At 40.2% G+C, this 13,215-nt stretch overlaps 1 protein-coding gene across 1 annotated transcript in view; it reads right to left on the bottom strand.

Annotated features, from left to right (window-relative positions):
- USH2A (usherin) overlaps positions 1 to 13,215 on the bottom strand; it is a 795,293-nt gene that overhangs the window by 55,900 nt on the left and 726,178 nt on the right. The window contains exons 62-64 of the mRNA XM_012506628.2: positions 9,795 to 10,022; positions 3,699 to 5,215; positions 615 to 936 (exon numbers count right to left, since the gene is read on the bottom strand). Of these exons, the coding sequence (XP_012362082.2) occupies positions 615 to 936; positions 3,699 to 5,215; positions 9,795 to 10,022 (2,067 nt within the window). The remainder of the gene's footprint in view (positions 1 to 614; positions 937 to 3,698; positions 5,216 to 9,794; positions 10,023 to 13,215) is intronic.

Raw genomic sequence — 13,215 nt, 5'->3', positions numbered from 1 at the left:
AGAATGCAAATGGACTCTGATGGCAAAACAAAACAAACCTAACAGAAGTCCTCCATAGAATTCACCATACTTTCTGAATATTCTTAATTCTTGGCTTTTTAAGAATGCACAGTCTTATTTTTTTAGGCCATCCTCAGAGAAAACTTAACTCATCTCCATGCGCAGGTTAGTTGCATTCCTCTAGACTTTTTTTTAACATTCTGTATCTTTCTTGAGCACCAAGGCTAGAGATGTTTGCTATTTGATTTTATTTTGGTACAAGTAATGAGTTATTTTCAAAGTGATCTTTTAATAAGGAGTATCTCCTACCAAGGCAACACTGACAGAGGGAATCTTAATGGCAGCAACCACTTTACCAATAAGAAATGCAAATTCACCTGGAATCTACTTAAGACAAGCAACGTATATAACATGGCTCAAAAACCGAGAAAATGAAAAAGGCAATGAACATGGTTTTTCCTCATTTACCACTTAAACATTTTTAAGGAGTATTATTATTCTCCTTAAGTCCCACATTTCTTTAAGTGCCTTTTCAAATTGCGCACCATTTTTACAGGCAGGTGCTGATGGGTGCAAACAATCAGCTCGAATTGTTTATAATACACATTTCTTACCTGATACTCATACTGTGTGAAAGGCAATAGTTCGGAATCTATAAAAGAGGTTGAGCTTCCATTATAGATTAGGACTGGATTGGATTTTCCAGGCTGAGTTGCTATTTGTCTTCTGTATAATTCGTAATACAAAACTTTTCCATTTGGCTGTAGCGGTCCTGTCCACAAAAGGGAAACAGTTGGCTGGAATCCTCCTGGAGCCATTTGTACCTCCAGATGTGGAGGGGGTTGCATCAGAGGTGCAATCTCAGGGGTCTGTATGAATGTCCAGTCACTTGATGCACATCCCAGGGTGGTGCACGCTTGAATTCGTATTTCATACCTTCAGGACATAAGGCAGAAATTAGTGATTTTCAGCAAAATAGATTTTCATGGGAAGAATCTTTAAAACACCAGGCCTTAAAAAAAAAGACAAGCTTACATGTATTCTTATTCATAGCTAACTCTTAAGAATAACAAAGTTGAGAATGGCTTAAACCCGGCAGGCAGAGCTTGCAGTGAGCCGAGATTGTGCCACTGCACTCCAGCCTGGGTGACAGAGCAAGACTCCGTCTCAAAAAAAAAATTATATTTCCATGGAAATTTTTGAACAATCAAAATCCCCCTGGCTTTCTAAACTAAAGTTCCTTAACTGTTCGAAAGGGGTGAGTATAATTCTTCCCCTAAACAGGGATGTATGGAATAAATAACTCTCAAGATTCTTTCTGGCATGAAAATTCTGGTACTCTTCAGAATTACTTAACACAGCAATGAAGAATGCAGACCTTAGAAAGTACGAAGCAGTTCTCAGCAGTCCTGGACTCCTCCTACCTTTGCAGCTAGAGCTAAATGATCCCCCAGGAATGTTTCCAGGTCATGAAGGAACATCATGGAATTAAGGTCTCAGTGGTAATAAATCCCCTCACCTGATACCTGACATCTTAAAACAGGCTCCCTTACATGACACAAAGACCTTGTGGGGCCAAAGTTAACCCAACTACACACCAGATTATCAATCATGAAGACACCTTATCACCACCCAGTTAAATTCAACTAATCAATTATGTTTTGCCTCATAGCTGGTCTCTGCTACTTGAAAAGGTCTATTTACATAGCAGGGACTTCTCCTTTCCAACAAAATGAATTTTTGTTAGTATTTGGTGCCTATGGCTGTAAATGAGCACTTTTTTCTCTATTCACAACCACCATTGATTTCATGACACCTTCAATTTTCCCTCAGACACCCAGCTATCTTCTTTCTACCTTTATTCCTTTTAGTTCTAGCCTTTTCCTCTATTTTCTACCTCCCGGGACTCTTTGCTCTTTGAATCACTGCTTTCTGTTCTTTTACTTGCTCTTTCTCTTTCACCTTTTTGCATTCTTAATTACACCTTTTTCCCTTTGTGACTTATTTTATTCCCAATTTCTTCTCCTCCTCCCCTGGTTCTCCTCTCATGCACATCTCCACCATGACCGGGCTACCAGATTATTGGTGATCAAATCCATAGCTGTGTATGGTAGATCTGACTTCTAAGCAATTCTGTGAAGTCAATTTTGATTTCCCACATAAAGATTATTCATTTTCTGGGTTATCTGTGGTAGTTTTTAAATTTTGGGCTGGATTCCTTCTGCTACTTAGGACATTCCCAGGCTATTTCTTCTTACTGACCAGCTGGGGGTGCTGAAAGGAGGACACACACATTTGCAATATTCAGTGAACATTAATCCACTAAAAACAAAAACAAAAAACCACGCATGAACTCCAACTTCATATAGAAGTGATACTCTGTTTTATGTCAATGTCGCTTACAGATTCAGTTAGAGTGGATAATGAAGAGATTTCTCTCACATTCTGAAATATCCTTGCAATTTATCAGATAAATTAAACTTTTTTTTCCAGCCTGGAAAAAGCATTCCTTTCATGCCCGGACAAACTGTTTCACCTCTAGAAGACTTTCTGAATAAGAGTTTCAAAAGGGAGCAAATTAATATGATTTTTGAAAGTTGGAGGTACAGTCAGGTAAAGAGGAAGCCAGTCTAGAATATACAGCTCTGCAGGTACAGTGGGTCTTTTTTATGCCCTGAATCAGTGTAAGGTAATATAAAAGCCAACTCACATAGCATGTGGATTAGCTGCGGAGGATACCTGAGGAAGTTTTAATTACAGTTTAATATTTAATAGATCCTAAATAATTGTCATGAGTAGATGCATAAGACCATGAATGTTTCATTTAAACAGCACTATATATCAGAGGTAATTATAGGAGGATCTAATCTACACATCACTAGATTACAATAATAGCTGAATTTTACCTGTGGTAGTTGGAAATCAACACTCTTTCAGCCTTTAATTTTTTTAAGTGATTCTGTTCATTTTACTAAATTTTAAGCATAAAATGTCTTTTATTACCCTTCTCTCTGGGGATGTAAGTTACTTAAAATGTGATGGGGAAAACTGCCAAACAATTATTTAAGCAATGGGCAAGATTCTTTTGTGTGGAGAACAACGCACTTCCATGCATGTCACAGAGCCCAGATGGGACCACTAGGAAAACATGAGCTAGCAAAGTGGCACTGTCCTGAGAAACCATAAGAAAGTAGAGTCAGAGAAGCCTTATTATTCTTGGAAGAAGTGCTGGATTTGACAAGAAGGCTCTTCACAAAACAAATTTTGTTTTAGTCTAACTCTGGCTGGTAATTGCGCTCATTGATTGGCACTTTTTAACCTTAAAATAATACATCATTTTCTTCACAGTCTGGCCAGATGACCCTATCGGGGCCGTCAGAACTGTCCAGGGGCCTGCATATTCCCAGGGGGACTAGCCTTATCTCTGTCCTACTTATTTCGGATACCAGGATGCATTGCAAACCTTTCTGAAACACTGACTCTCAAAACATCACCTGCAAGAATTCTGTTCTCTGGAGGTTATGTAAGCAGGCTTTGCTTGGATGAGGATGTGCTTTGTCTACTATGCATGTTTAGGTGGATGGAGGTTGGGGGCACCATGCATCCTATTTTTAGAGTCTTCATTAGAACTGACCAAGGGCTCAGGCAATAGAAAGTTCAGTGACTCACTCTCAGAAAACCGAGACATGGCTACCTACCTGTGAAATGGCTTCAGCTGGTTTACTATGTATGACTGTGTACCAAAAGAATTATGAGTTGTGTTTATGTGTATGATTTTAGTTTCTCTTTCAAATAGTTCACGGATGAAGAGGGTATAGTTGATGATATCACCATTTGTTCTCACTGGAGGGTCCCAGTTCACTAAGATCTCCTGAGGACCCCTGGCCTGCAATTTTGGAGGTTCCATCCCTGAGGGTGCTGAGGGGCTGGTTCGATCTTTGACAAGAGGACTCAAAATACCCCCTTGGCTGTTGTTGGCAGTTACTGTGTAGCCATACTCCACACCTGGGGTGAGAGTAAAATCATGATAGCGTGTTTCCAAGCCTGTATATACAATGGTTCCATCCCTCCTGAGTTCATAACTTCTGATCTGGCCATTTGGGTTTCTTGGAGGTTTCCAGGTGATTTCTATCGATTCTGAGCCTGTGACTTGCAATGTTGGAGAGTCCATGTTCTCTGGCAGGGCCTCCATTGTCCACGCAGATTTTGACACACTAGCTGTGCAACCTCCATTCGTGCAGGCTACAAGGGAGAAGTTATACTGAGTGTAAGGCTGCAGGTGGGAAACCAGGAGGCACAGGCCCTGGCCAGCAAGGGACTCCTTATTATCATATCTAACTAAATATTTAGTGATCTTTCCATTTTGAACTGCGGGCGGTGACCAACTTACATTTATTTGAGTGGCACTGATGGCCCAAAGATCTGGAGGGCTGACGCCTGATGGAGCAGCCTCCAGAGTTGTGATGCTGGTGGGTTTGCTGGTGGAGCAGCCTCCACTCGTGCAGGCTTGGAGTGCATAGCTATAGGTGGAAAAAGGAAGAAGCTCTTCATCAGTGTAATTGAAAGTCACAGCATCAAAGCTAAAAGGATAGAGCATTTCATTCCTTTGAAGCCTATAGGACTGGATAATACCATTAGACTGTTCTGGTGGGATCCAGGAAATCAGCAGTTTTTGGGGATTCATAGAAACATAGGATATCACAGGTGGAGAGAGACCTTCTGGAGGTGCTTGCGACATCCTCACCACATTCCAAGAGCTACAAGTATGCCCAGCTGAATTCCAAGTGCAGATTTTATATTCACACTGCGTCCATGGTTGCAAACCTGTGTCATTATACATAAATGTATTCCTTTCAGTGTTATATTCTGTGAAAACAATTTTCTCATTGGCCTGGATTGTCTGATTTCCCCAAGCTTTTCCCTCGAAGCATCTGCGAATCACTTCATAGCGAATTATTTTTCCATTTGGGTTAACAGGCTCAGACCAGCTCAGCTCAACACTGGTGGACTTCACAGAGTGGGCAGTAGGAGCCAGCTGAGAGTCTGGAGGGGCTTCATCTGTCCACAGAGGCTGGGGCGCCGAGTGTGCACAGCCTGCTGTGGTGCAGGCCTCCAGGGTCAGTGTGTAGAGAGTGAAAGGATCCAGGCGGCGGAAGAGAAACTGACGATTCAAACCAGAGTACTCTAGGAGCCCGTCACTGAAGATGCTGTATGTCTACAGAAGGACAGAAGCAAAAGGGATAACTTGCAGCATACGATTTCTTTTTGTAGTTATTTAGCCCCTTTTTAACCTTCACCCCCTTGTTCCTTATTTTGATGACCCTAATTTAGAAGAAGTATTCTGATATTAATTGGGGATATGTGAATTTTTTTCAGTTAACATAAGGCCCACAGAGAGACAAACGATGTTTTTCTTTGCCTTTTTCTTTTCTTTTTTTCAGTTTGGGAAATATGTAAGCATTTATCTCAAAACTAAGGGCTATTGAACCTGATTCTTTGACTTATATGGTATTCACAAGGTTTCTCCTATTTGTATTTTTATAAAGTACAGAATAGTATTAAAATCTCCGGTTTTATAGATATGAACTTCTTCTGATCTCATACTGACCAAAGTAGGGTCTACCTTCCATGGCATTTGCTGGGAAATAGAATTACAATGCTTAATCATTTGTTGTTACAGAGTGCCAGGGCCAAAAGAGTGTGTGTGTGTGTGTGTGTGTGTCTGTGTGTGTGTGTGTATGTATGTTCAGGCACATAGACACCTATATTTTATACATAAGTACAAATATCCATACATATATATATGCATGTACATATATACATGTATATAAATCTTTATGACTAGGAGACTGAAAAAAACACCCTGTTTTCTCTTGCAGGCCATGGCAGAATTGATTGCTCCTTTGGGGGCAAAGTAGTCTTTTGTTCTGGAAAAAAACATCTGAGTGCTTATTATACTGTACAAATGTAGAGCAAGTTTTCATCCTTGTATTATTCATTTCTTTTGTAAGATGGGAAGTAAGTTAATCTGAATGCAGGTGTTTTTGAACAGTGATTTTCCAATCTTTTCCTGCTCCAACAAACCTGAGAGAGATGACACACTCCTACTGATGACTCCCTATCACGGTGACTCTCAAGAGGGGACAGGACATATTTTACAGCCCTTGGAAGGCACACCCTTCAAACATTCCCAGGAGTGGTTCTTGGGCAAGCTTAATTTAGACTAAATTGTTAATATACTCCATTTTTTTTTCTAAGATTACATAGCCTAGAAGTTTGGAAATCTCTTTATGTTGGAATGTTGTATGTTGGTGTGATTTTCTTGTTGAGGACCCAGGGCAAGACCACCCCCATGAGGGAAGGGGACTGCCATATCTTCTGAAGGGAGCGTAGGTTCCATAACTAGCTTGCAGCCTCTGTGACCCCCCACCAGCACCCCTTGCTGCTCCTGATATTCACCTGGCAAATCTCTAGTGTAAAATTTAGCTTTCCCTCTATACTCAAGCTCTGAAATGGGTTTGTAGAAAAACACCCAAACATTTTTACTGGTCTCACTTTAAACTTTTAACCATATGTTTTAAATAGGCGATTACCAATTTGTAATCCTATTTTATTCCCTCATGCTTTTGCTCTGTCATTTTCCCAGGTGATTATTTCATATTTCCTCCTTTCCCCCAATTGCCAACACCCTCTTCCCTCCCTCACCGTTGATTGATTGTTGACATAACCACATAGTTCATTGAAAATAGAAGCAGTTAGAAAAGAATGCTTCCATGTTATATATTCTGACCTCTGTATCCATGTGAATCTAGACTTACATGATTTGCCTTTCGTCTTTCTGCTATGAATGAAATATCTCTGTCCCTACTGAAGGCCACCTAAGCACTGTATCCCATCCCTTCCTCCTTCCCCAAGACTTCACTACTGCCGTTATTCTCATTATCTCCTACATCACCAGTTTATCTCCCTCTATTGGTTATTTCCATTCATGTTTAAATGTACTCTAGTATTTTTCAACGATTTTAAATAAAACTTCCCCGTTCCACAGTCTCCACCTATTGCTCCATTTCTCTGCTTTTCTTTTCATCTAAACGGCTTTAATGAGTTGCTGTCCTAATTTCCTCCCTTGCCATTCTCTCCTCAACCAGCCATGCCAACCAGGTTTCCCATTCTACCGCATACTCTCCTTGTCAAGATCACAGTGACCTCCTCATTCCTATACTCGGGGTGGCTTCTCTGCCATCATTTTACTTCTGCTCTCAGCAGCATTTTGGCATATTTTCTCTTCTCTTTTTGGACACTCCACTCATGTACTTTTCCTTCTAGCCTAGTTCCCTCTTATCAGTCTTTGCTGGCTCTCTTTCCTCCTCTTGACCTCCCCATTTATGCTGGAGGGCTTGATCCCAGACTCTCAACAGGTTGAGTTACATTCTCTCCATAGCTGATCTCCTCTGGCACCATGGGTTTATATAACATCCATCTGCTAACAGATTCTGAACATTTATCCCAGCAAAGAACTCTCTCAGGAGTTTTAGACTTGTACCTCACACTATCTACTTGCCCCTCTAACTTGTTCATCTTCCAGTCTCCCGTTCCTCATCAATAGCCCAAAGCCTAAACCCAAATGTCATCCCAAAGCACTCCCTTTCCTTCATGTCTCTCATTCAGCTCATTAACACATTTTGTCATCTCTATCTTCTGAATGTATCTTCAATTCACCTATAGTGCATGATTTCACAACTGCTACTCTAATTTGACCCACCTTCAATTCTACCTTGAAATCTTCAATAGTTCTCAAACTCCATTGGTCCATTTTCCACAGGGTAGCCAGAGTGATTTTTAAAAACATAAATTTGATCATGCTATTCCTTTGCTTAAAGCCTTCAGTAATTTTTCATTGCACTTGGAACAAATTCTAAACTCTTTACCACAGCCTACAAGGTTGGGCACAATCTGTCTCCTACCAGTCCCTCCAACCTCTTCTAGTGCCATCTTTCTTTCCCCCAAATACTTCATACACACTGGCTTTCTTCTCTTTCCTTGAATACACCAAGTTCATTCCTGGCTTCAGGCCTTGCATTTGCTGTTCATTTTGTCTGGAACATTTTGCCCCCATATCCTCACATAACTAACTCTGTCTTGTCATTCAGGACTCTGCTCAAATGTCAACTCGATTCAAATGATATTCCATTCTAAAATAGCCTGAGCAGGCATAATTACATTATTCTATTTAATTTTCTTTATAGCATTCATCGCTCTCTGTAATTCCCTTGCTTATTTATTTACTAGCTTATTGTTTGCTTTTCTGTACCCCCACCATTCATATACTCTGCCACATTTATACACACAGACACACACACACACACACACATGCACGTGCACTCACACAAGGTCTGTAACATCAGGGAACTTGACTGTCTTGTTCACTCATGAATACGTATATGGCACTTAGTAGAAGTATTTCACCAAATATTTGCTTAATATTTGGCGAAACGTAAATAAAGGCCCAAGGAGTCAATATTCTTATTGTCAATCATGCCGGGAAGAAGCAGATACTCTCCTGGCTCCAGATACCCACAAGGAGAAGTGCTGTGAGGGAAAAGGAGCTTTCTTTTCTGATGGGTGCCTTGGGGCCGTGATTTGGATTTTAAGGTCATGAATCCTAAGGCTCAAGCCTCTTGCCCCAGTGGGGAGAAGTCTGGCTTCTGTCCACATGTAGGCAGGCTGGTGGGAAGCAGCTTGCTACTGCTACTTGCAGCAGGCCTTGAAGCTAGGCAGAGAGGCAGCCCACAGAGAGGCCCACAGGATGGACCTGGGCCTGTGAGCTCTAGTTACAGTTCTTAGTTATTGCTGCACGTAATTTCCTGCTGTCATCCCTCTCTTAGGGTTTTCAGGGAGGCTTTATTAAAAGTAACAGCTTAGTCTCAGCCCTGTGATGTGGAATTGATGTGGGAGTCTGCCTCTTGGAGAAGGAGTGGCAAACAAAAGGGTAGTGTGTCTATAGCAGCTGCAGGCTGAGGGACTCTGCAGTCCCAGCCCACAGAAGGTAGTTGATGAGGGCCTAAGAGATGGACCACGGCCAGGAGAGATTGGAGGTAAAGGCAGTAGCATGAACTAACAGGTATGTCTGCCACCATCCTTGGGGAGGAACATCAGAGAGGTAGATGAGGGCTGGCTTTTGTGTGGCTGAAGGTTCAAAACATCAAAATTCAGGCTATTCATGAAAATACAATCTCCCCTGTACTCACGGGCTGGCGGAGCTTGAGATACGTATATGACATTTATAACGTTGTTTCTCACGGCTACATACAGAAGTTGGGAAGTTAGCAGACACCTGTGGCTTGCTTAATGAGCTCTGTTTGAAGCATAAATTAGGCAAGTCTTAAGCAAATAACTGGGTAGGATAATTCAAGAGGCAGTAAGAACACAGTCATTTAGAGTTCAGTTCTGATGTGAGTTCCAAATCCCAACTCAATTACTTACAATGCAGGCTTGGACAGTTACTTAGCCTGCATATGCCTCATGAGGTTTGGTGGTACCCACCTAGTAGGGTTGATGTGAGGATTAAATGAGATAATCCATGGAGAGCATTTAGCTCAGTGTTGGGTTCATAGGAAGCATCACACATCTAAGCTAGTTTTCTCTGATCTATGATTAAGTGCCTGGAGGAGCTATCAAGGAGAATTAAACAGGCTGCGAAGGGATTTTTCCCACAGTGACCTGATGGCATGTCAGGGCCCATCTATTTATCTGGAGAACACCAAACATAATTTCTTACGCAGGGTAGACATTACCTTAATCACACCATTGGTTCTCATAGGCTCTGACCACTGTAGTAGCAATGCCCGGCCATTCTCTTTCTGTTCTACTATAAAATTTCTCAGTCCACTTGGGGAAGATTCTAAGGTTTGAATCAGAGTCCAGGGGCTTAAAATTTCTCCTGCATGGTTTGCTGCTACAACACCAATGCGGTATGTTGTGAATGGTTCTAACCCGAACAGGTGGGCTTGATGGCTTGTTCCCTGTAAGAAAGTTAACAGGTTACAGGTTAAGTTTTTTTTTTTTTTTTTTAAACTGACAATATTGCTGGAAAGTCATTCTCTGAACCTCATGGCCAAAGCACGTAGGCAACAGCAGCGCAAACACCACAGCAGAGTTTTGAATTATCATTAAGAAAACAATGCATTTTTTTTCTTATTCTTGTTGACACCCTGAATATATTACCCAATGTTGTATGATTTCAGACATTCAGAAAGTGGACCAGATAGGATCCTTAACTTTTCAGTGCTTGCAGCCCAAAGCGTGTGATATATAAACATTAAAAAAACAAAACAAAACATGATGCTTCAGATCAGTGCTGCGTCCAGCTCAAAATGGAAATCAGTGGTACCAAGCTGCATGTCAGAGACCGGGATAATTGCCTGCCAGGTTAATATTAAGGGTTTGGAGAATTAATCTGAACACGCTTAATTTCCAAATCCCCAACACTATCTGTTTGTACACAAGACTCTCCATCTTCCCAGTCTCCCTCTCTCATTCTCTTGGCATGTATATATATCTTACGAATTCAATAAAACAAATAAACACAAGAAAACAGTAACAAGCCAATTCAACTATACATGTACAAACACCCTTAAAGAAGTCTGTTATTAATATAGATATAAAAATATTTTCATTTGTTAAAAGCACCATAAGTAAAACTATGAAACCTACCAAAAGTCACTGTTAGCTAGGCTTGGAGAATTTGGTCTTTGTTGATTTAAAAGAAAAGAAAAAAGGGATAGCCAAATTAGGATTTTTTAAATTTGTTTGTTTGTTTTTCTGCTTGGAGAGCAGCATTAACATATTTGGCATAACTAAACTGGAGCTAAGAATCCTAATGCTTCTAGGCCGGGCGCGGTGGCTCACGCTTGTAATCCCAGCACTTTGGGAGGCAGAGGCGGGCGGATCACGAGGTCAGGAGATCGAGACCACGGTGAAACCCCGTCTCTACTAAAAATACAAAAAATTAGCCGGGCGTGGTGGCGGGCGCCTGTAGTCCCAGCTACTCGGAGAGGCTGAGGCAGGAGAATGGCGTGAACCCGGGAGGCGGAGCTGGCAGTGAGCCGAGATCGTGCCACTGCACTCCAGCCTGGGTGACAGAGCAAGACTCCATCTCCAAAAAAAAAAAAAAAAAAAAAAGAATCCTAAAGGCCCTGGGGTGCTCTTTCCACATCTGGACTGAAAGGATATGTCTTTTTAAAATAGGAATTATGTCTGCAAGTGGGGTAGTAATGTGTTTATAGGTAAACACACACACACACACACACACACACACACACACTGGCATTTTCTGTTGTGTACCAACCATCCCCAGTGGATATAAGAAATCATGAGAAAGTTTTGACTGGGTTAGTAGGATATTTGCATTCAATGATCTGCTTTGGTTTATTAGATGTTTGAATGTGATACGTGGTCTTCAATTGTCTTCTTTCCTTGATGAACAGGGAGGAAGAATATAAAGTGGAGTAGTGAAAGTTATTTCTGAAAGTAGGCACCCAAGAACATCAGAAAAAATTATGTGTGGGGACATCCAAATATCATTTTGGATAAAATCTAAAACAAGATGACAAAATCAAACAGAATTGCTTTCCAAACAAACTGGTTAGACAAAAACAAAACAATGTAGAAATAGGTTTTGGTGCTGTTTTCTGACACTATTGGCTGTATATTTTAACTGTGTTATTTCTTGTTATGTGTTAAACATAGGCAGAGAAAATACAATTTCCTTCACATATCAAAAACTTGTAAAGTCAATTTTCCTATTTCAATAAGTCCCATTATGATATTACATGCTAACCTCTTGAAATCTTTTAATATTTAAACATTTGCTGAGCAACCAGACTCTGAAACAAATTTTACAGAAATACTAATTTCTCCTTTTTAAAATATTAAAAGTTAGATCATAAATATTTAAAAACTTATTTCTCCACAACATTGCATTGGCCTTTTAGATAAATATAGCACAAAACTAGAATGACCATAATGAATATTAAATCTGAAGATGCTAAAAGTCCCGATTACAAACATTCTTTGCTGATAAATGATTCCTTTTCTGTGGAAATAGGGCAAACATGGGCAAGATTAAAAATGCAAAAAAGAATAATTCTTTGTTCAGAATATTCAGTAATAGATGCCAAAAAAGCATATGCTCCAAAGCAAATAGTAATCACCTCTAACAGATTATATATAAAAAAGGTGGGCTGCTGGGGGACATTTTTTCATAAGCTTTTGTCATAAGAAACATGAAAAGCATGTGGGCTATAAAGCAAAAACATATGTATATTGTCAATAGCTGCACCTGCTCAATTACAGTTTATTTCAGAGCTGAGAATTCCATTCAGCCCCTAGATGGCAATACTATCAAACACTTTTGGTAACATGAGTACTTAATGATTAACAACTGGCATTCAGTCATCCAACACACTCCAGGCAACCATTAAAAAAATAACAAAACTGATTTCATTATAGATTCTTTTAATAAACATTTATGGCTCAGATCCTTGAAAGCAGAAGTATTCAAAATGCCCTAGCTTCCAAACCTTCACCATCTAATATAGAAATATGGCCTGTAGGTTGCAAGTTGAAGTTCATGCATGTCTGGAACAGAAAAGTTTTAGGGGTATACTCCTACAAAGGATCATTACAACAGTTGTTTTGCTTAACCTGGTCTATATGTATCTTAAAAAAAACAGAGAGAGAAATAACCACATGTTGGGATGTAAAAGATAATTTCTGTATCATGAAATTATACTGAGGACAAGTTCTCATATTACATTATTTATTTATTTATTTATTTATTTAATTTATTATTATTATTATTATTTGGCTCTTTTGCCTAGGCTGGAGTGTGGCATGATCATGGCTTGGTGCAGCCTTGAACTCCTGGGCACAAGTGATTCTCCTGCCTCAGCTTCTGGAGTAGCCGGGACTACAGGCATGTAACACCATGAGTGGCTAATTAAAAAAAAAAGTTTCTTTTCTTTCTCTTTCTTTGTTTGTTTGTTTCTTTCTTTCTTTCTTTCTCTCTCTCTCTCTCTCTCTCTCTTTCTTTCTTTCTTTCCTTTCTCTCTTTCTCTCTTTCTTCCTTTCCTTTCCTAGGGATTGTGTATCACTATGTTGCCCACGTTGGTCTTCAACTCTACAGCTCAAGTCACTCTTCTGCCTTGGCTGCCC

Source organism: Nomascus leucogenys, chromosome 5 (assembly GCF_006542625.1).
Source record: "Nomascus leucogenys isolate Asia chromosome 5, Asia_NLE_v1, whole genome shotgun sequence".
NCBI classification, from domain to species: Eukaryota; Metazoa; Chordata; class Mammalia; order Primates; family Hylobatidae; genus Nomascus; species Nomascus leucogenys.
The sequence above is the reverse complement of the archived record's forward strand: the minus strand, read 5'-3'. Positions and strand labels throughout refer to the sequence as shown.